The sequence below is a fragment of the Cyprinus carpio genome, chromosome B23, assembly GCF_018340385.1.
Source record: "Cyprinus carpio isolate SPL01 chromosome B23, ASM1834038v1, whole genome shotgun sequence".
Classification (NCBI taxonomy): Eukaryota; Metazoa; Chordata; class Actinopteri; order Cypriniformes; family Cyprinidae; genus Cyprinus; species Cyprinus carpio.
The window spans coordinates 19,279,303-19,300,305 of record NC_056619.1 but is presented as its reverse complement, the minus strand read 5'-3'; the positions used below and the strand labels follow the sequence as shown (position 1 = coordinate 19,300,305).

The following is a 21,003-nucleotide window of genomic DNA, read 5'->3' as shown; positions in this document are numbered from 1 at the left end:
TAATTGTTGCTGACAATTATAACTTTTCTTGCCATTCTATATGTATTTGGGAATTTATATAATAATACATTTTATTTAGTATAGCACCTTTAAAAGAGTATTTTGTCGAAGCGCTTTACAACGCGAGCAAACACAACAATCCAAATTAATACACAAAAATACAGAATAACAATCAGTTAAAAGCAAGATGAAAATAGAAAGTTTTAAGATGAGGTTTAAAAATGCCTAACGAATTTGCTTCCCTGATGTCAGCCGGGAGAGAATTCCACAATTTAGGAGCGTAAGATGAAAATGCCCGATCACCCCCAGAACGCAGCTGTGTCTTCCGAACGACTAAAAGACCTCTCTGAGAAGATCGCAAATTGCTGAAAATGTTGAAGTTTATTAATACAAGATTTTGAGACTCCAATAAGAATGATGTTATAATAGTCTAGACGAGAAAAGACAAAATAATTCATCTTTCAGCAACAGAGAAAGACAGCATAGGTTGTAGCCGTGCAATATTTCTGAGATGAAAGTACGAGGTCTTAACAGTGTTCAGCATGAAAGGCTCAAATGACAAGCTGGGATCAAAAATAATGCCCAGATTTTTTAATTTACATTGTAACTCCAGAGCAACACCATCAACAGACAAAGCTAAAGATCCAGCATTACGCAATTTATGGGGAGAGCCGAGAAGCACAACTTCTGTTTTGGAACTATTCAAACAAGAAATTTTCAGACATCCACAACTTAATCTCAGAGAGAGTGTGATAGATGGGAAATATTCACAGGGGTGAATTAGAGTGGATGTAAATCTGCATATAGTCAGCATACAAATGGTAGTTATGTTCGAGAGATCTTAACAGTTGCCCAAGAGGAAAAATCTAAATGCTGAAAAGCAAGGGACCAAGTAATGAGCCCTGAGGGACACCAGTACTAACAGGACCGACCTCTGATCTGTGACCATCCATAAAAACAAAATGACTATGATCAGTTAAATAGGATTTGAACCAATCCAGAGCAATCTCCGTCACCCCAAAGACCAATTCAAGTCGATTAAGTAATACCGTATGGTCAACAGTATCAAAAGCTGCACTTGGGTCCGGCGCCAGCTGCTAATAACAAGTCATTAGTAACTTTGACCGAGGCTATCTCAGTACTGTGCAGTTTCCGAAACCCAGACTGATATGGCTCAAAAAGATTGTTAACAGTCAAATGACTGTGTAACTGAGAAGCAACAACACCCTCTAAAATTTTAGCCAAAAATGGAAGATTTGATATTGGATGAAAATTGTTTAAATTGTTCACATTGGTATTTTGCTTTTTTAGAACAGGGGTGATAACAGCAGTTTAAAGTGCTGCTGGTACAACACCGGTTGACAATGAATCATTTATGATTGAAAGAACACAAAACGCCAAAACAAGATTTAATAGTTGGCAGGGGATCAAGTACGCAAATCGAAGCTTTCATACTAGATACCTGCACACAGTCTGATTCTGGATGAACTGAAGAAAATCTGGACAGAGGAGTATCAGAAAAACATAAAAAATTGACTGCCGACGTCTGTGAACCAGAGAAACAAGATGCATGTTTACGGACACAAGCAGTTTTAGCACTACAATGGGTGAGAAAATCATTACTACATTACATTACATTACATTAACTGAACTAAAGCAGTCTGAGAATTAGCACCGTCAACTTTAAGAAGACAGTTAATAGTGTGAAAGAGCTGCCTGGGATTATTTTGGTTATTTACAATAATCTGAGAAAAGTAGGATGATCTTACTTTTTTAAGTGCTACTTTATATTGACCCAGAGATGCTTTCCAAGCCTGATGAAAAACTCTCAAGCCAGAGCAACACCACTTGCGCTCCAGTTTGCAGCAAGCAACCTTCTTTGACTGCAGATAATTACTATACCAAGATTTGGTAAAAACAGTATGATCAACTGATTGCCATTTACGGAAAGAGACTTTTCCTTAAAAGCAGTGAGATATAAACTTATATGTAATATATATATATATATATATATATATATATATATATATATATATATATATATATACACACATACATAAACTCAGAATTGCAAGGAAAAATGTCAGTTGTCTCACATTTCTGAGAGAAAAAGAAAAATTACCTTTACTTTTTATTCTGTGGCAGCAACAAGCTTCCATATTAAAATGACTGTCAAGAAGAGATGTACTTTTCATTAACTATTAGGCTTTTATTTAGAACAATGTTTTTGCAATGTTACTTTGTTATTCAGGTTAAAATTATGAAATTGTAACTAAAATTATAACTAATAGCCATAACTTGATTATGGTTATAAATTCATAAATGCTCTTTTTCTGGAAACAATGACATTATGGTTGTTACAAAGATGGTTAATTTTTATAATTTTAACAACAACCATCAGCATTGTTTAAAGTTGCAAGACAGAAACATTTATATGATAAATGAAAAAACGTACTGACGACACAGCATTGAACTCATTCAGGCCTGAAAAACTCTCATCAGACCATTCTTAGAGATAAGCCCTAGAATTTTCTGTAGATGTCATCATTCAGTAAGAAGTTTTTCTTGTGTAAAATTCAGCTTAGGTTGAAAAGAAGTTGCCCAAGGATGCGTATATATGAGTTCCTCCCACTGTATCTCTTTTATAGCAATCCATCCAGTGCACTTTCTTCAGAATATCCACCCAATAGCGACACGGTAGTTCATTATGGGATGAGGTAAATACATAATACCGCTGCTTGGATGGAAATTCTGGTGTGACATCCTGAGGATTTCATTTAGAAAGTCTTCATATCCTTAGACTTCCCCCAGGCTAACAGCAATATGATCCTCAAAAAGGGCGATGCAAAGCATGATGGCACCCCCTATCAGCAAACCCAGACTCTGCAGGAGGAAGCGCTTCAGAGGGCTCAGCGATCCAGCATCTCCATGGAGCATTTCAGGCATCTAGAGAGAAACAGAAACTTTAACTTATGTAAAGACACTGTATTTGGTGTGATTATTATGGATATAGTAGCTTTTCAAAATAAAATGCAGTCATAGATAAATTAACATTACTGTATTTCATCTATCAAGATTATTACCATGTCAGCAAGAGCAACATAAAGGAAGACCCCAGCAGTGATGGTGAGAATCCAAGGTGAGTGTGTCGCCCACTGGTTTCCCAGTGCAGTCCCTGTTAAAACACCAACAAAGCCCAGCAGAGCAGAGATGACACTAAACACAGCCAGTCTGCGTACAGGCCAGCCTGCAGCCAACAACACTGCCAAATCACCTGCAGACACAAGCAAAGAAATGACACGTGTGAACCCTGATCATAATTCATAATGAACATAATAGAAATTATTCAATCATACCTAGCTCATGAGGAAGCTCATGGCAGAACACAGCGATCGTAGTACTGAGTCCACCCGTCAGACTCTGAGAAAATGCAACACCTGGAGGAGAACAAGAAAATGTTAAAAGTTAAATTTATTGAGATTAAAGTGTCAGAATTGTTTAAAAAATGTTTTTATTCCTAAATGAAGGTAACGTTACGTAGAGCCCCCTAGAGTTAACTGAGTGGAATTCACTGTTGTAAATATATCACTGTCATAATTACAGTCTATATACACGTGCATTTGTTGCTGCCATAAAGCAATTTGCCTTTTCGTGGGATTTGGTACCGCCCACCAAATTTACACACTCCCATAACAGAGGATTGTGGAAAGACTTAAAATGATTTTGGAACTGCCATTTCAAGGTAAAAACTTACATACAGTTGCTTAAAAGGTGCACTAATTAACAGTTATATTTCATTGGTTTCTATATCAGTGATTCTCAGATGGTTTTGCTTATGGAACTAAATTAATGTTATTTTTACTACTGCTACTACTACCAATAGGCTGTTACTACAACTATTATTTAGCTAAATTATTTATCTAATAGGTGTACATAATTTTAAACAATTTTAAATTGATTACTTATTACTTAATACACCTTTAATCTCTAATAATTTTTCTGTACCAATGGCAAGTCCATCTGTAAGGTTATGTATCCCATCTCCCATGACCACCATCCATGCCATGCTTCTGATGCCCATCTTCTCTGATCCAGTCTGCCCGTGAGAATGGCCATGCCCTGAACTCTGATTCTGATTGGCTGATGAGGTACCTATGACAGAGTTCAAATGATTTCAGAAGTTTCCTAATTATTAATGAATCAACGCTCTTTCTCTTGTCTGAAAATAAACATACCCTGCAATGAGTCCAGCTCCCTTCCAGACTCTGCATCATGTTTCCTTTTCTTTAAATTCTGTTTGAAGAAGGGGCAAAAAAATCCATTAATGGAAAACTTCTCCAGATCTCTTTCCCCCAAATAAATAATAATTTAAGTCCCACTGGATGAAACTTACCTTGAAATGCTGTTTAAGTCCCAGAAGGCTCTCAAAGGCAAACAGAAGGTAAAGTCCTCCCAACACGCTCAGACCCTTGAAAACAGCGTCCTGATGTTCAGTGTGCTGACTGAAGATGGCCTAAAATCACAAATAATATACATCTGTAGCACTTGAATTATTACAGAATAATTATATAGTTTCTTGAAATTATGCTTAATTTTGTATTTTGCTTCTTACATGGGGCAGGAGGTGTAGGAGGGCATCTCCGCATAACGTGCCCACTGCCATGCCAGCCATCGGGCAGAGGAATATTTGAAGAATGGAAGGTTGAAGCAGGGGTGCCAGTCCCAGGGCAACCAGGGAAGGCACACTGATAACAAAGAGTGCCAAGGAGGCCCATCCTAGTGCTGAGATACAATGACTTTGTTTAACCAGCTCTATCATGAAAACAAACAAAAAAATTTATTCTGATATCACACTTTACAGAAACCGTGTACACACACACCTCTCAGGAAACCCTCGCTGGTTTTGCTTCCCTGGGAATGCTCCTCTGTGTGCTGCAGACACACTCCGCTGTCAATTTGGTACAGGAGGGCAGGACACAGGAAGGTGAAATGGGCAGGAGTGATATGGGACGCTTGGCCTAATCCAAAGTTCCACAGGAGCTGGGTAACATTTAGACACTGCAATAAGGGAGAAAGCAATATGAGATGAGAGTCAGATTCAACATTATTACACGGCTCTTTGAAATACTCCATTATGAGTTTATATACTCCATTATAAAGCTTGCGCTACTTCCATGTCTCTCGTATCACACGCAGACACACTTTCTCTTGTTTTCTACAAACACATTGATGCCATGTTCTGTATCAGTTATCAGCCGTAGTGAAAATGGCCTCAGAGGACTTTAAGTTTTAATATTATTGTAACGAGTACAGTGGTCATGTCACTTTTGTGCATTGTAATGTAAGGTATATTAAATAATATACAGGCAAAATTAGACTGATTTATTTTGCTGTAATGAGGCCTGACTGCTGTATTACTACAAAAGTTTAAATGATGAGGTAAAAAGTTAAAATTTTGGTATACTATATCATAATTATGTGATTAAAAAGTCAAAATTATTACATAAGAAGTCATGACACGGCAAAATAATTATAAGGTCATAATTATGACTTTTATCTTATAATTTAGAACTTTGTCATAATTTTTATTTCATTATTTAAAACTTGTCAATTGTTTTTCTCATAATTTTGACTTTTTGTCACAATTCCAGATACTTCTGTTGTATTTCTGACTATATTTTATATTTTATACATATTATATATGTATATTTTAACTCATAATTTTGATGTTTTATAGCATTACTTTCTTTGACGTAATTTTGACTTTTAGATTATAATATAATAATTACTAGGATTTTATCTCATAATTTTGACTTTATTTCATAACTGCGCTATGTAATAATTATGGCTCTTTAGTCCATAATTATGACATTTTAGCCCATAATTTTGATGTTTTATATCACTTTTGACTTTTTATGTTACAATTATGACTATTATCTCATAATAATAACTTTTTTAATTATGACTAGATATTTTATAATTTTGACTTTTTACCTCATAATTACGACTTAGTATCTCATAATTTCAAAGAAAACGGCTTCCATACTTACATGTTTACATATTGCATATATTGTGATCTAAATGCTAATCCTCAGTTGAGCATGTTTGTGTGCTGGTATAGTCCAAGAAGGCTTCTTGAGTAGTTTAACCAGAATAATCTGATCAACCAGCATCACCAGAAGGTTTATGATGGTCAACTAGCTTTGCAAGCCTTTTCCAGAGTTTTGCAGATATACGGCATTATATCATATTCTGGCTCACCAGGTAGACCAGCACTGAACCAGCACTAACCAGCTTAAACCAGTCTTCTCAGCAGAGACCTCTTACATGATTATCTCTCTCCAAAATAGTTGGTGTACCTCACACAGAACAGGAACAATGAATTGAATTTTACTGTCTGCACACCTTAAGATATCAACAGACCTTTGGTCATGTGATAGTGAAGAGAATTCAGTGGTAGACTTTGTCCATTTGTAACACTCTTAACAGGAAGTTTAGGAATAAATACTCACATTCCCATGGAGGTGTTTCTCTGTCGGATGGTCTGACATCGCTGACGCACTTTCTTCCAGTTTGTGTCTTAGACCAGGGTGTGGAAAATAGTCTGAGTGACCCCATTCTGCAAGAGATCCACTGAGCACTGACTTAATGTGAGATCTAGAATAGAATATTTTAATGAGCATAAAACTATATTTGAATTATATAAACAATAACCAGATCAAATACAGGGAAATTCAACTCTGCTTTTGTGGGAATAATGAAAGGTTAAATTTTAAAAAGCTGACTTTATAGTCAATAACCACAGTAAGTGTAAAAAAAGATTGCAAATCGAAAGAGTAGGGAATATTACAATAATTCTTTAGTCATATTACCTTTCTTCTAGGGGAGGTGAGTTTGTGGTCCTTTGAGGATGATCATGGTCTTCATGTGAGTGGGAATGGGATTGGGGTTGAGAAGAATGCTTTACTTCACCATGTCGGATCTCCAGGACACTGACCTCCCCAAGACCTAAACTGCCAAGCAACTTCTGCAGACCCTCATAGGTCAAAGTCCCATTGTCCCCATACTGAAGAAATAGGCGTTGCAAGTAGTAGCCCTTGGAAGAAGATTAAATCTGACTATTTTACCAACAGACATGATTTTCAGGGTTCACACGTGTCAATGTCTTTATGATAGTGCTTTGGTGTCATAAACTTAGTCTGCAACCATAACTCCAATCCATGAATTTCAACATACGTGCTAGAACCACAACTCTAACCTAGTTAAATTTGAGTGATTGCATCAGTCATTGTTGATAAGATTTTCTGCACTAAGTGTAACCCTCAAGCAAAAAGCATTTGATCTCTTAATGTTTTGAAAAATCCTTCAGGGAATGTGGTTGATCTACTTTACCAGACATGTAGGGACGAGTAAATCTCATTAGTCACTGTCGATTCTCAAAGACAAGCAACAAAAACAATAATTGCTTACTTAAACGTTATGATCTGACAGAATCATCCAAACATACCTGCTCTTCAAAAGCTTCCTCTAAGTGTTCTTGTGTAGATTTGACTTGAGTGCTTTCATTCGACTTTCTGAGCTTGTCGACCTGGACATGTGTTGCCAGTACAAGTATGGCTGGTATCGTCACAGAAATCATACAGTGGTAGAGCAGAAGATTGAAGCTCAGAGTCGTCTTAGGGAAAGTACCAAAAAATATGAATTATTTTAGCATGTGGGCCTCAGCAATCAATATAACACAATTTTAATCAAACAAGCATAATTCAATAGGCATTTATAAATAAATCCATATTACAGTTGGTAAAAATAAATTACAATCCATACTGTAAAAATCATGAGTGAGGGCTCTATAATATCTCTCATGTTCCTTCTAGATGGAACGAGGTTTAAGGGAGACAAAATTGAGACTTTAACTCAAGTTTCCTGCTTTTGAGATTATTCCTTTGAGAAAATAATCCTAATACTCTCATATGTTTCTCCTACAGTTTAGAATAAATCTCAACAAAAGCAGGTATATCTAGCAGCGTATTGCATTGTACTTCAGAAACATGTAAGAAACATTCAGAGCTATGAAAGAGCAACATTTAATCAATATATAGTAATACAAACTTTAGATAAAGACTCTTAAATCAAAAGCGTACAGAAAGCACATTGCAAAGTCAAGCAAAGTACTTAAAGACTCCAAAATGCTTTAAGTCTGATCAACTCTTTACCAGACTGTCTGTCCGCCCATGATATTTTGCAGTCTCTTAATCCCGTTACATGATCTCCAGTATCCTCTCAGTGTCCTAGTGTTAAAGCATGAGGCATGGCGCATTGTTTTATGAAGAGGAGGTTAATGTTTCACCAGCAGGCAGCTTTAAGCCTATCTCAGATCACACGACGGGAAGGCATTGATCAGCTTTGGTTTGCCTCATGACTATATGATGTAAATTTAACACATTCTCTTTCTCATCCTGTCAAATACATTAAAGTACAGGCCCACTGCAGCCCTACTTTGACATGTCAAACTAACTTTTTTATATAGTTACTTCAGATAGATAGATAGATAGATAGATAGATAGATAGATAGATAGATAGATAGATAGATAGATAGATTATTATTTTTTAAATAATTCCTGTATAGGATATATATACGCTCTAAGATTAGTATGCATGTAATATAAGAGTAAATCAGGTATAATTGCTCCTCCACACACACACTGTCCTGTAGGCGCAGCAGCAGATTCAGTCAGACTTCATCCGCTCGGCTCAGGAAGAGAAATCGGCCATCTCTAAACCGGCCATCACTGCAAATATCACAGGCTCTAAATCCAGAAATCACATTAAGCCCGGGAGGAATACCGCGATCCACGGGAACAGGTATTACAGTCCTGCTGAGTGAGTTTCAACGCTTTATTTATGTCAAATTACCGGATAGTAGCACAAACTGGAGGCAGTGACGAAACATGAACACAGCAAGATGCTTTTTGATCAGAACAGTATTTAAATGAAATTTACAGCGGTTTTAGTAGTGGCTAGAATTTGTAATGTGACATTTAAGGAAGTGTGGTGTAATGTTAGACCAAAGCTGCTCTTTCGGCGTGCGCCAGCTAACGTTAGTTGGATTTCATGCTAGTTCGCCACGCTAGCTCCTTAGCATCAACGCATACACTTTAAATGTAATTTCACTGTGGAAAAATGGCATTTTAAGACACTCGTTCCTTTTTATACGCAAAAAAACACAAGCGCAGTAAGGAAGGCCCGTGGTTGTGATGATTGTTGGTTGTTTTTGTACAGCACCGTTAGCGAGCTGGCTAATGCTAAGCGCCTAACGTTACTCGATCAAACACATCAGCAGACGTGTGGCAGAAGCTTTTTTTTTTTTTTTTACATCGCCAGGAGGTTTAATAATTGTACGGATGTTTGCATCTGTCCCGCCGTGTCTGGTTCATTGCTATATGTGTGTATTTTGGTAGAAGTACAGTTAACCTGTCTGTCCGAATCCAGCATGACACTGTATTCATATTCATGGCTGTCTGTAATGTTCAGCTGTTATTTATGATCAATATGCATCTTGTTTAAATGGCTGCATCTGTACATTTAACCCCTGACATTATCCAGTTGTATATGCTAAGAGACAGGACTGTCATGTGTACAGATTTTTGATGCAGAAACATACCCCCATTTTGCATCATCAGAACATCATAATTTACTATCGTCTCATACTTGAATTTAGGGGTTTGTCAGACCTGTCATCCAGTACATGATCCAAAATTTCAGGCAGTTTACAACTATTTAATGGAACAAAACACTTAACACTGGCAAATGTGTGCCAGTGTAGCTGTGCACTTCCAAATGTGCTCTTGGTGATCATGCATCCGTGCCACTAAACCAGATCTTTACTGAATAAAAGCCAGGAACGCCATTGCTGAAATGGGGGTTGAGGTGAGAACGTGCCAAATCACCCACTCTCTCCCCCACCGTCTGCTTAGACAAGCTAAAATTAGGTCACCACCAGCCTACCGGGACACAATACCACCCCTCCCAGAACTGTTATGAATCTGAAAAGATGCTGTGTCTACATAACGCAGCCCCTTTTTTTGCTTTGGATTTGTTTTACCAAATTAAGAGAATGGATCTGTGTCCCAACATCAGCATTCTGCTTCTTGTTTAATGACTTATCAGAGTCCAAAGGAAAAATGTTGTGCTCCTGGATAAGTGCTTTCCATCACAAGTCTAATCCTTGCTGACTACATTTGTTTTGTTTCAGTAGGCTGTGTGAAAGCCACGGGCGTCTAAATCATGTTGGCACACGCCAACCTAAAAACACAAGTTATTGTGGAAAATGCTAGGGTGTAATAAATCGTTACCAGGGTGTTGCTTTGTGTTTGCTGGGGTGTTCTGGGTGGATTCTTACTACCAGCCCAGCCACAAGCCTCTGTGATGATTTGGTCCCTATATATGGCTCAATGTAAGTCTATGGGAATTTTTTTTGGCCTGCCAGGCAAACTCTAATCGGATGAGCCACATTCGAGTCATGATTTTTAATTGCTTTAGAAGCTCTGCCTACTGATGGCTACCCAAATATATATTGCAAAAATATATTTCATTACACGTTATACCATCCAGCCCTGTGATTGCGTGCATGTGTAGCCTCTACCCATACGTCATCAGCCTCTTGAATGAGTCAGCTCTTAATTTGATTGCGATGCGTCAAGGCATTAATGGTTTTGGATTTCCACTTAAGGGACAAAGAGGGAGAAAAGCATCCGTAAGCTTAAATGATCATAATATACTAAACATCTTGAAATCGGAATGGACTAATTGACAATAAATACGCCAAACTTGTCTGAAGATTCCAGGAAATGTTTCAAACGGGCTTTTTAAATCTTAATTAAATTGCTTTGAAATAAATAGCAGTGTATTGATTGCATCCTAATGGATGTCTTGTTTTCTCTTTCTTAAGGGGGATGTTCAGTCTTGCATCGTAAGGAAGATCACTTTGCCCACCTGACACATGAGGACCACTCATTGTACAGGGATCATGAGGGCTGCGCTTTCGTGAGGTATGAATGTACATTTCTTTTAAATATTTCACACGATATAGCTGCAAAGGAAATGTAATCCTTTAATGCTACTGTGTGTTATATAATCACTCGGATCATGCATATTTATTCAGAAATGCATTTTAGTACGGTTTATATCGTTTGTGCTCTGTGGTACTAAAAGGTCTGCTTTCTGTAAATCTGTATGGGCGTTAATAACTTAATGATTTCCGCCATAAAATCTGATCCATTTTGGATCTTATTCTGGCTAAGAACTGTTCTTATTTGTAATCTAGGAATGGGTTTATCCTAAATATTTAACTGGTACCAAAATAGTAAATTGGCACTGAAAACTAGGGCTGCAAAATGATTAATTGCGTCCAAAATAAAAGTTTTTGATAATATTTTACATTCCATAATATATGTGTGTTTACTGTGTTTATTTATTATGTAAATAAATACACACACATGCATTATTTAAGAAAAATATGTTATGTTTATATATTAAATGTATTTATATAATATAAAATATGAGAATATGGATATGAATATAAATGTATAAACATGTATTTTTTTTTTTTAAATATGTACTGTATGTGTGTGTATTTATATATACATAATTAATATACACAGTACACATATAGTGTAAACAAAAACGTTTAATTTGGATGTGATTTAATCACGATTAATTATTTGACAGCATTATGTTAACGTATATATTAACTATATGTGTGTATTGTGTATATGTATTATGTATATTTATAAATACACACACATACATGTATATAAGGAAAAAGATAGATTCATATATATATATATATATAATATATATATATAATATCTCAATCTATATATATATATATATATATATATAATATTATATAATATAGCTTAAAATGCCAAATTAAAAAGTCTTAAATTGTACAGGAAAGTCTTAATCATGATTTCAAGAGGTCTTAAATTTGGGGACAGAAAGACCAGAATTGCGATATGGCTGAATGTGACGATTAAACTTCAAAAGGCTAACGTTATGATTTCATTAAATAAACACGAGCGCTGCACGTTCAAAGTCCGGTGCCAGCGCTGCTTTGTGTTCTGCTGTTACCAAGGAAACAGTATTATTTCTACCATACGCTCCACCTGCTGTCAGAATGAATGAGCATTTTCAGTAAAACTGTTGTTTTGTTCAGAATTCAGACAAATGCGAAAATCGACCCATGTTTTTACCCTTCAAACACGCAGAGCTTTAAATGTTAACTGGTGGTTCGGTCAAGACAATGCATTATCAAAATCTACACAGGATAGGGGTGTGCGATATTTATGGTCTGCGAATCCTGCAATAATATCGTAATTGTTGTTTTAACTATGTGATTTGATATTATCCAGTGTATCGCAAAAAGCAAACAAAACACCTACAGAGTGCGCGCATACATTACATGAAGTCTAGCAGGTTAGACTAGTGCGCGTGCGCATTTATAGTGTTCTCTTTCACTACATGAATCAGTCTATTAAAATGCATTTAGAATTATCACATAATTCAAGATATGGGGCAGAAAATATAAATGTATATAATATCATTTCATATAGGTAATATCACACAAAGAGTGCCGTGTTTTTCTCCAAAAGTCAGCATGATTACAAATGTGATATTGATTTTACAGTTCAATAAACAAGTTAATATTAAGAGACTTGCATTTTAGACAATCATTCCAAACAAACACAGTCACAGCGCTGTTTTGTGTCTCTGAGCAACACGACAGTGATTCGTTTCTGAATGAATCACCCATGTAAATGATTCAGTTCAATCGCAATGACTCACTTAACTGTGACTTGCAGCCAACTACTGGCGGTTTCAATTTCACATTTAAGGAAATAACATCATACATCAGTTTACAATGTTTTATGTTTAAAATATCAAAACATTATTTATGTATTAAAAGTTAAAGTATTCCATGTCCCTCAGAGCTGCATTAAACAGTGTGTAAATGCATCTAAGGGCCACTTCTAATGCAGCTTCTGTGTTTCCACTGCATTGCAAAGACCTGTTTTGTTGATACTGATTTCATTTGCTTGGTAAAAGCCCAAATGCAAGAATTTGACTCAAAAGATGGTGCAAACTTTAAGAAAAAATGGCTTAAAGGTAAAAATGGCCATAAAACTTGTTGGAAATGATTAATTTCTATTATTGCTGTGAACTTACCACACAGAAGATGAAGAATATAAAAAAATTCAAGAGTCAGCTGTTAGCACAATTATACACTATAACAAAATATTATCTAATTACCGTTATCGATAAAATCCCAGAAAATTATCGAGAAATAATTTTTTTGTTGATATCGCACACCCCAATTTGTTATTTAATTGATATATTTTATTGATAATAATTGTTTAAATTAATATAATAATTAATACTTTTGACTCATCCATTTTCTTCAAAATGGTTTAAAGGCTGAAATGTAAAGTTTAGCATTTTGTAAAACGTTTTGTTTTTGTGAAAACTTGTATCTGAACTGTAAATTATGCTTTTTACAGTAATTTTACAGTTTAATATGGCACTATAGACATTGCCCTACCGTGCTCATATGGTATTAATTTTATTTGTGCAGGTCTTAAAAAGGCCTTAAATTTGAGCTTAAAAATCCTGCAGAAACCCTGATTTATATATACATAATAAATATAGACAGCACACACATAGTATGTAAACTTTTATTTTGAATGCAATTAACGGTTTTGCAGCCCTACTGAAGACACTCAAATATATTCAAAATATAATGCAGCAGTCTCTTTAAATGGAATGATTAGCAAGAATGATTACCTTAAAAAGTGCCAAGTGATACAGTCACAAGCAATCATGGTGTATTTAATGTTAAATATACAGCTAAATGGGAACTGATTTTGCTGCAATAAAATTTCATTATAGAAAAATAGAAACCGACTGACAAAATGTCTTGTTGCTTGTCAAAGCTGAATAGGACAAAAAACGATTATAGGTGATGGTTTTTGTTACTTGTCGTTTTGATTGCGTCACACCTGCTTTTGGACACTAACTGATTAATGTTCGCCTTCCGTTTAGCAGTTTCTCAAAATGAAGTCAGAAAAGAGGTGAAATTTCTATCCTCACATTGTTAATCTTAATGTAATCTCTAGGCCACTTAAAATGGTTTCCCATTATGCTGGGTTACTAAGTGGGCCGCCACACTTCACAGTGGACCTATATTTTTTTGACGGCACATTAGTATTCTCATACCAGCATACACACAAACACACAGACATTGCATTTTTCACTTGAGAGAGCCGTGTGGACCTAGTGGCTCTACAAAGAACAAAAAGAAGGTCACCTTTGTAAATGCGATCATGTTACGTCTGTATTATAGCAGGACATTGAGTGCCTCCATGTTCAGCTCAAAATGCCATGTTTGTTAAACCTCTACCAGTTTACTTTTAGTGCATCTAAGGAGTTTTTTATATTTAATCTGAAACCTACATTTTAAAGCAAGTACCACAAAGAAACTCAGATGATACATTGGTTAAAATCTTTTTGAGGCCTGATTTCACAGTTCTTCAGTTCTTGTGCTGCTTTTAGTGTTCAAGTTAAAGATGGCCAACAGAGGCTATGAGTTTTTAGTTTCATCCTGTTGTACTTCCAGTTCTTCTCATGCATCTCTGTCTCAGAGGCGGTTGGCTGCCTGAGTTCTCACAACACTCTCTTCCTGCCTGCCTCATTTCAGATATCAAAGGACTCTGGTAATGTGCCATGGGGTACGACGTCACCAGGTTCCAAGGAGAGGTGGACGAGGATCTGTTATGTCCCATCTGCAGTGGGGTACTGGAGGAGCCAGTGCAGGTCGATATTTATTTTCATTCAACCGCAACATCCTAGAACACCTTGAGAAAGTGACAGAGACAACATTGAGTTTGTGTGAATGTGTTTCATAAGGGTTCAAAATGATCAATTAATCAAAATCAATGATAATAGTAATAAAATAGTAATATATCAACAATAATACTTTATAATTATTCAATTAGTTATTTTATTAATTATTAAAATTAGTTGCATCCAAAATAAAAGTTTTTGTTTACATAATATATCTATGTGTGCTTTGTATATATACTGTTATCTAGCAAACACCGGACTGTGCCAGCTTCAGCCGAATATTCAGGCAGAATTATTCCTTGTCCGTTATTCGTTTTTGAAGCCATTATCTGTGCCGTTCCTGATAAGATATTCGGCTTCGGGCACACCCCTAATTATTACATTACATATTTTAATTTTACATGCAACATAGATAAAGCCATAGAAAGTAACAGCTACACACAATATTGTAATCCTAAGATTCACGTTGTACTTGCAAACTCTGTGCATGCATTATGGTTAATGCATGCTCGAGTAGTCGATTGTGTCCGACAGCGCCGACTAGTGTTTGAAGTAGTCGATCACTGTACTACTCGACTAGTCTATGCAAGCCCTAGTGTATTGATATATATAATATACACAGAACACACATATATTATGCAAACTTTTATTTTGTATGTGATTAATCGCAATTAACTGTTTGACAGCAGTAATAATAACATTAATAAATCAAATGACAACAATAGATATACTAGTTACTAATACTACTAAAAGTTAGTTATTTTATAAATTTTTTAGATATAAATTACTGTATTTGCCAATTGATTTATTTTGCTCCAAATACACAGTGCAAAATGTCTGAAAAATGCACTTCAGCAAGAACACTCAGTAGCCACTGAGTTCAGGTTACACCCTGATCAATCTGTCTGTTCTCTCAGGCCCCGCATTGTGAGCATGCTTTCTGTAACGCCTGCATCACACAGTGGTTTGCACAGCAACAGATCTGCCCTGTGGACCGCACCGTGGTGACTCTAGCCCATCTTCGACCCGTTCCCCGAATCATGCGTAACATGCTTTCCAAGCTGCAGATCACCTGTGATAACGCCGGCTTCGGCTGCACGGCCACCCTTCGGCTCGACCAGCTGCAGTCACATCTCAAGGACTGCGAACACAACCCTAAACGACCCGTCACGTGTGAAGAAGGCTGCGGGTATCTACCATATTTATCTAGTTCTCACTTAACCCACTCATGTGCTGTATGGATGTGTTTGACTGTAGTTCCATGGTTCACTGCTTTCTCAGCGTCTTTTTCTGCTCTGCGTCACACGTTTTTTTTTTTTTTTATGCAAGAATACATCCTGTGTGATCAGCCCTTAATGTTTTTTTGACATATTAATCACAATTGCTTTTTTACTCCGCAGGCTAGAAATGCCCAAAGATGAGATGCCCAATCACAACTGTATTAAGCACCTACGCAGCGTGGTGCAACAACAGCAGACCAAGATCGCAGATCTAGAGAAGACTGCAGCTGAGCACAAGCACCAACTTGCAGAACAGGTCAGACCTGTGTGTTTTATGTTTTATCATGTCACATGAATTTATTTGAATTTAACATCTTGCATTCTCTGCTCTTATCAGCACACACAACACTGTTTTTAATATTCTCATGATTTCTGTTATTCAGAAACGTGACATCCAGCTCCTGAAAGCTTACATGCGAGCGATACGAAGCGCTAACCCTAACTTACAGAACCTGGAGGAGAGCATAGAGTACAATGAGATCCTAGAGTGAGTGAAATGTTCTTCTCATATATATATATATATATATATATATATATATATATATATATATATATATATATATATATATATATATATATATATATATATATATATATTCAAATAGATCTTTAACGGTTTAAAATCATTGTAATTTATATATATATATGCAGCAACATAGACTTAATTTATGACCTAATCATATATTTTATTTATTTATTTATTTTTAATAAGTCTCTTATGGTTGCCGTGGATGCATTTATTTAACCTAAGATACAGTAAAAAATATTAATATTTTGAAATATTATAACAGTTATTATTATAATTGTAATGTTGAAAACAGTTGTGCTGATTAATATTTTAGTGGAAATCTTGATACTTTTTCCAGATTTTTTTTGATGGCTCAAAAGAACAATATTTATTTGAAATAGAAATCTTTTGAAATAGAAAGTCTCTTGTCACTTTTGATCAATTTAATGCATCCTTGCATCCATCCCTAATATATTTGTGAAAATAATAAGGCTAAACCCACAGTTATTTGCATTGTGTTGTGGATAAAATGTAAGTCTACTATGTAAACAAGGAGTAAGTAAATTCATCATGAATACTGATAGGTTACTGTTGAGTAAGTAAATAATGCTGATTCTGTAATTGCTAATGTGATGACTCTCAAACTAACCACTCTCGTTTGGCAACAGGTGGGTGAACTCTCTCCAGCCTGCTCGCGTGACCCGCTGGGGAGGAATGATCTCCACACCCGACGCCGTCCTCCAGGCCGTCATCAAACGATCACTCATAGACAGTGGATGCCCGTTGTCGATCGTTAATGACCTCATCGAGAACGCCCACGAGCGTAACTGGCCCCAAGGCTTGGCCACGCTGGAGACACGGCAGATGAACCGCCGATATTACGAAAACTATGTGGCCAAGCGCATTCCGGGTAAGCAGGCCGTGGTGGTGATGGCCTGTGAGAACCAGCACATGGGTGAAGATATGATTCTGGAGCCGGGGTTGGTTATGATCTTCGCTCATGGCGTTGAAGAGATCTTATAGTCTGTACATAGGTGGGTGCCAATAAAGAAAAGCAGAAAGGGGTTTACAGAGACTGAATTGATTCCCCCCTCTAAAAAATTCTCAGTTCATCCCACTTAAAATATCAAGACCTCATCGGCAGTCGTTACCTCAAATTCTAAGGAAGGACACAGGCAGAGAAAGCGCTCCGCTCGTGGACCTCCAGCATTCCCTATTCTCTTTGCCTTAAATGGACATTTTTCAAAAAGTGGACCCTAATGACAAAAACCAACTTGAAACATTATCAGGGACGATGGTACACGTATGTTTTAACATTAACATTGAAATCAAAAGGATTTGAAGTGATGTCTAATTTCCCCTTTAACATTTATTTCCCTCTTGAGAGCAAATATGTGTCACGGCTTAAGACAATTTAAGATTCTTGTAAATACAGATGATAAAGAAATATAGACAAATATGCTATCTGTTCTTGTTCTAATAGAGTAGTCGACATATTTGCTGTCTTCACCTAAGTTTGCTATTTAGAGTAGAGTGTTTTAACTACCATGGATCTCAATCTTTCTTTTTTTTCTCAATAGAGCTATGATTAAAGTATGCTAGATAAAGAATTCTGCTCGGTGTTTGCACTGTGTGCTGATTGGAAAAACAAGATGTCATGAATCTTGTTTTGTGAAGATGTTTGTTGGAAAGAGTGATGGAGAGGATATGATAGAAATCAACAGCTGATTTGATACCTTTTATTCCACTCTTTAGTTTTCAAATAAATTTTCTCCAGAAATATTTTTTTTTCTTCTACTGGCAACACTGGCTATTACACTATTATAAACCAGAACCAGATTTTTCTTCTTTAAGATGGTCTTAGTCACATCAAAATTTTTTGTCTAGTAGTTTCACCATATGCGAACCCATAAATGATGGATGAAAAGCTTATGAATCAATATGAAGTATAAAAACATTGTGAAAAATGACCAACTTACCGCTGATGTAAAACATGATGTCTGTGGGATCTTCTGCAGATGCTCAACCATATCTGGACCTTTTTACCTTCGTGGTTTACATCAGAACTGTTTTTTTATCCATCATTTGCCACAGCACCTCTTGATGAATTTCAAATAATAAAGAGAGATGGAATGGTTGAATGTTTGTGTATATTGTGCAATTGACTCCTGGATAAGTGGATAAGAATTTATTTTGCATATTTTATGTACCTTCATTGTACATAGTTGATTTAAGAATCGGTTTAATTTGTGTTGTACGATAGTTGTCTCTGCAACCAAAGTGTTTTATTGTGTTGTATGCACATCGTGCTTGCTTTTTTTGTTGTTGTTGTCATTGCGCGGACATCGATAATGTAAGTTCAGCGATTCTGAAATGTATCTTCAGAGCTATTGTGTGTCATCTGCTTCAGTGTTACATAGACCTGAATGCTCATTGCGTTGTTTACAGTAGCTTTTTTGAAAATGTTGTTCAATGAGCTGAAAACTAAGGACCGAGAATGTTTTACTCTGCATTATTCAGCCAGGTCTGTGAGTGAATTGGGGAGAAATGTCTGTGAACTTTGCCTTATCACACTTCATTCGATGCTTCGTTGCATGATCGCTGTGTCACATGGCTTCTCTGCACATCGTCTCACAACCGCACTCTGAAGCTGGAGAGATTAAACATGACCCAGTGTGTTTCACTTCTTGGTTCTGATGGATCTGATCACCTTCCGTATCATTCATAAAAATAAAAGTTCACATTTTTGCGTTCGATTCATCATCTCTTACTGGACACGCAAGACTTTCTTGACTCTCAGGTTTTATCATCTGATAACAGGGATGAAACGTTTGAAGAGCTCATGTTTCCTGCTGCAGCATTGTCCATGGATGTGGCATTCTTCTGTTTGTTTTTGTTTTTTATTCGTGCTTTTGTGCTGTGGGTTACTGACAGAATGAATAAATATCAATGATTTTGCAATACGACACTAGTGTCTTTTGTCTTTATTATTAACATGGTAGCAGGAACGTCTTGTTGGTCGTGTTGTTTACATCAGCTGTTTTAAACAGCAAAAGCATGCAATGCTAACCACAATAGAAAGCTTGCTTCCTCATGTTTTTGCTGTTTTTCCTCTCTTCTACCACAGAATGTCACTAAAGTGCAATTTAACTGTTAAAATGAGCAGTCCGTTGAGTTTTAAAGTATTTCTGTTGCCATATACCATTATTTTGAGCTGAATTAACTCTTATTGCTATTTGGTGACCATGTAGTCACTTCTATCTGCTGATCTCTGTTCTGTGAATGTTTTGAGGCCAAACAGCATACATATTCACATGCACGTAGGAATAAGCCTCCTGTTGTTGGTATTTTCTTTGACCAGGCTGTAGCCACTAATGCAGAAAGTCATTTTAATCCAGCCCATTATAGTACCAGTGAGGGTAGGAATGTCACATTGTTTTTCTAGAAGCTCTCATTATCAGCTCCTGCTCCACACGAAATACACTATCTGCTCACACTTTTGCTAATAATATTTTCTTATGGTTAGTGTATTGCACGTACAGTATGTACAGGCAGGTCCAGAAGTATTCCACCTTGAGTTGCTGCTTGTTTGTGAGTCTATCTGCCCTCAGTCTTGTCTTCAGTAACTGAAAAGCATGCTCTATTCGCAGTGGTTTTCAAACCGGTCCTGCGAGCACCCCCACATTTTCGATGTCTCCCTTATCTATCACACCTGATTCAACTCATCAGCTCATTAGTAGAAACCGCAAGACCTGAAATGGGTGTGTCAGATATAGGGAGACATACAAAATGTGAGGTGCTAGGGGTGCTTGCAGGACTGGTTTGAAAACCACTTTTGGATTGAGATCAAGCAACTGACTTGGCCATTGAATAATATTCCATTTCTTTGCTTTCAAATAGTCTTGAGTTGCTTTCGCAGTATGTAGGGTCATTATCCATCTGCACTGTGAAGCTGTGTCCTATCAGTTCTGTAGCATTTGGCTGAATGTGAGCAGAGAGAGTATAGCCTTAAAGACCTCAGAATTCATCCTGCTACTTCTGTCAGCAGTTACGTCATCAGTAAACACCAGTGAGCTCGTTCCATTGGCAGTCATACATGCATGCCCATGTTTGACACTTAATGTGGTGTCATATTTTTGTGGAACCTCTTAAAATAAAGCTAAAAGTGAGTACTTCAATTACATCTTGATTGTTTTATTTAAAATCCATTGTAGTGGTGTATAAAGGAAAAAGCTCAAAAACTCATTCAGTGTTCGAATTCTTCCGGACCTGTCTGTATATCTATCTATCTATCTATCTATCTATCTATCTATC

The 21,003-nt window shown here is 36.5% G+C and overlaps 2 protein-coding genes across 3 annotated transcripts; one reads left to right on the top strand and one right to left on the bottom strand.

Annotated features, from left to right (window-relative positions):
• Nucleotides 1-2,210: 2,210 nt before the first annotated feature.
• On the bottom strand, nt 2,211-8,365 carry slc39a5 (solute carrier family 39 member 5). The gene is made up of 12 exons (XM_042750314.1): nt 8,214-8,365; nt 7,508-7,676; nt 6,873-7,096; nt 6,513-6,657; nt 4,881-5,058; nt 4,613-4,782; nt 4,394-4,513; nt 4,236-4,293; nt 4,006-4,152; nt 3,357-3,437; nt 3,084-3,274; nt 2,211-2,946 (listed from the first exon to the last, which is right to left on the bottom strand). The coding sequence occupies exons 1-12, from the start codon at nt 8,315-8,317 to the stop codon at nt 2,797-2,799; spliced, it is 1,737 nt and encodes a 578-aa protein (XP_042606248.1). The 5' UTR covers nt 8,318-8,365; the 3' UTR covers nt 2,211-2,796.
• Nucleotides 8,366-8,657: 292 nt separating this feature from the next.
• LOC109100928 (E3 ubiquitin-protein ligase NRDP1) lies at nt 8,658-19,655 on the top strand. Of its 2 annotated transcripts, none has more exons than XM_042750328.1 (7): nt 8,658-8,862; nt 10,949-11,048; nt 14,756-14,871; nt 15,819-16,090; nt 16,302-16,437; nt 16,565-16,668; nt 17,358-19,655. In XM_042750328.1, exons 3-7 carry the CDS (start codon nt 14,782-14,784, stop codon nt 17,710-17,712), a joined length of 957 nt encoding a protein of 318 aa, XP_042606262.1. In that variant the 5' UTR covers nt 8,658-8,862; nt 10,949-11,048; nt 14,756-14,781; the 3' UTR covers nt 17,713-19,655. The 2 variants fall into 2 exon arrangements, with proteins under 2 accessions (XP_042606262.1, XP_042606263.1); XM_042750329.1 differs by having other exon boundaries at nt 8,658-8,880.
• Nucleotides 19,656-21,003: the final 1,348 nt, after the last annotated feature.

Coding starts and splice junctions, on each gene's coding strand:
- LOC109100928 (XM_042750328.1), top strand. CDS start 14,782: ATGGGGTACGACGTCACCAGGTTCCAAGGAGAGGTGGACGAGGATCTG. Junction 16,438..16,564: donor AGCACCAACTTGCAGAACAG/GTCAGACCTGTG, acceptor TCTGTTATTCAG/AAACGTGACATCCAGCTCCT. Junction 16,669..17,357: donor GAGTACAATGAGATCCTAGA/GTGAGTGAAATG, acceptor GTTTGGCAACAG/GTGGGTGAACTCTCTCCAGC.
- slc39a5 (XM_042750314.1), bottom strand. CDS start 8,317: ATGCGCCATGCCTCATGCTTTAACACTAGGACACTGAGAGGATACTGG. Junction 4,783..4,880: donor CAGCGAGGGTTTCCTGAGAG/GTGTGTGTGTAC, acceptor ATTGTATCTCAG/CACTAGGATGGGCCTCCTTG. Junction 3,438..4,005: donor TACAGATGGACTTGCCATTG/GTACAGAAAAAT, acceptor GTTCTCCTCCAG/GTGTTGCATTTTCTCAGAGT.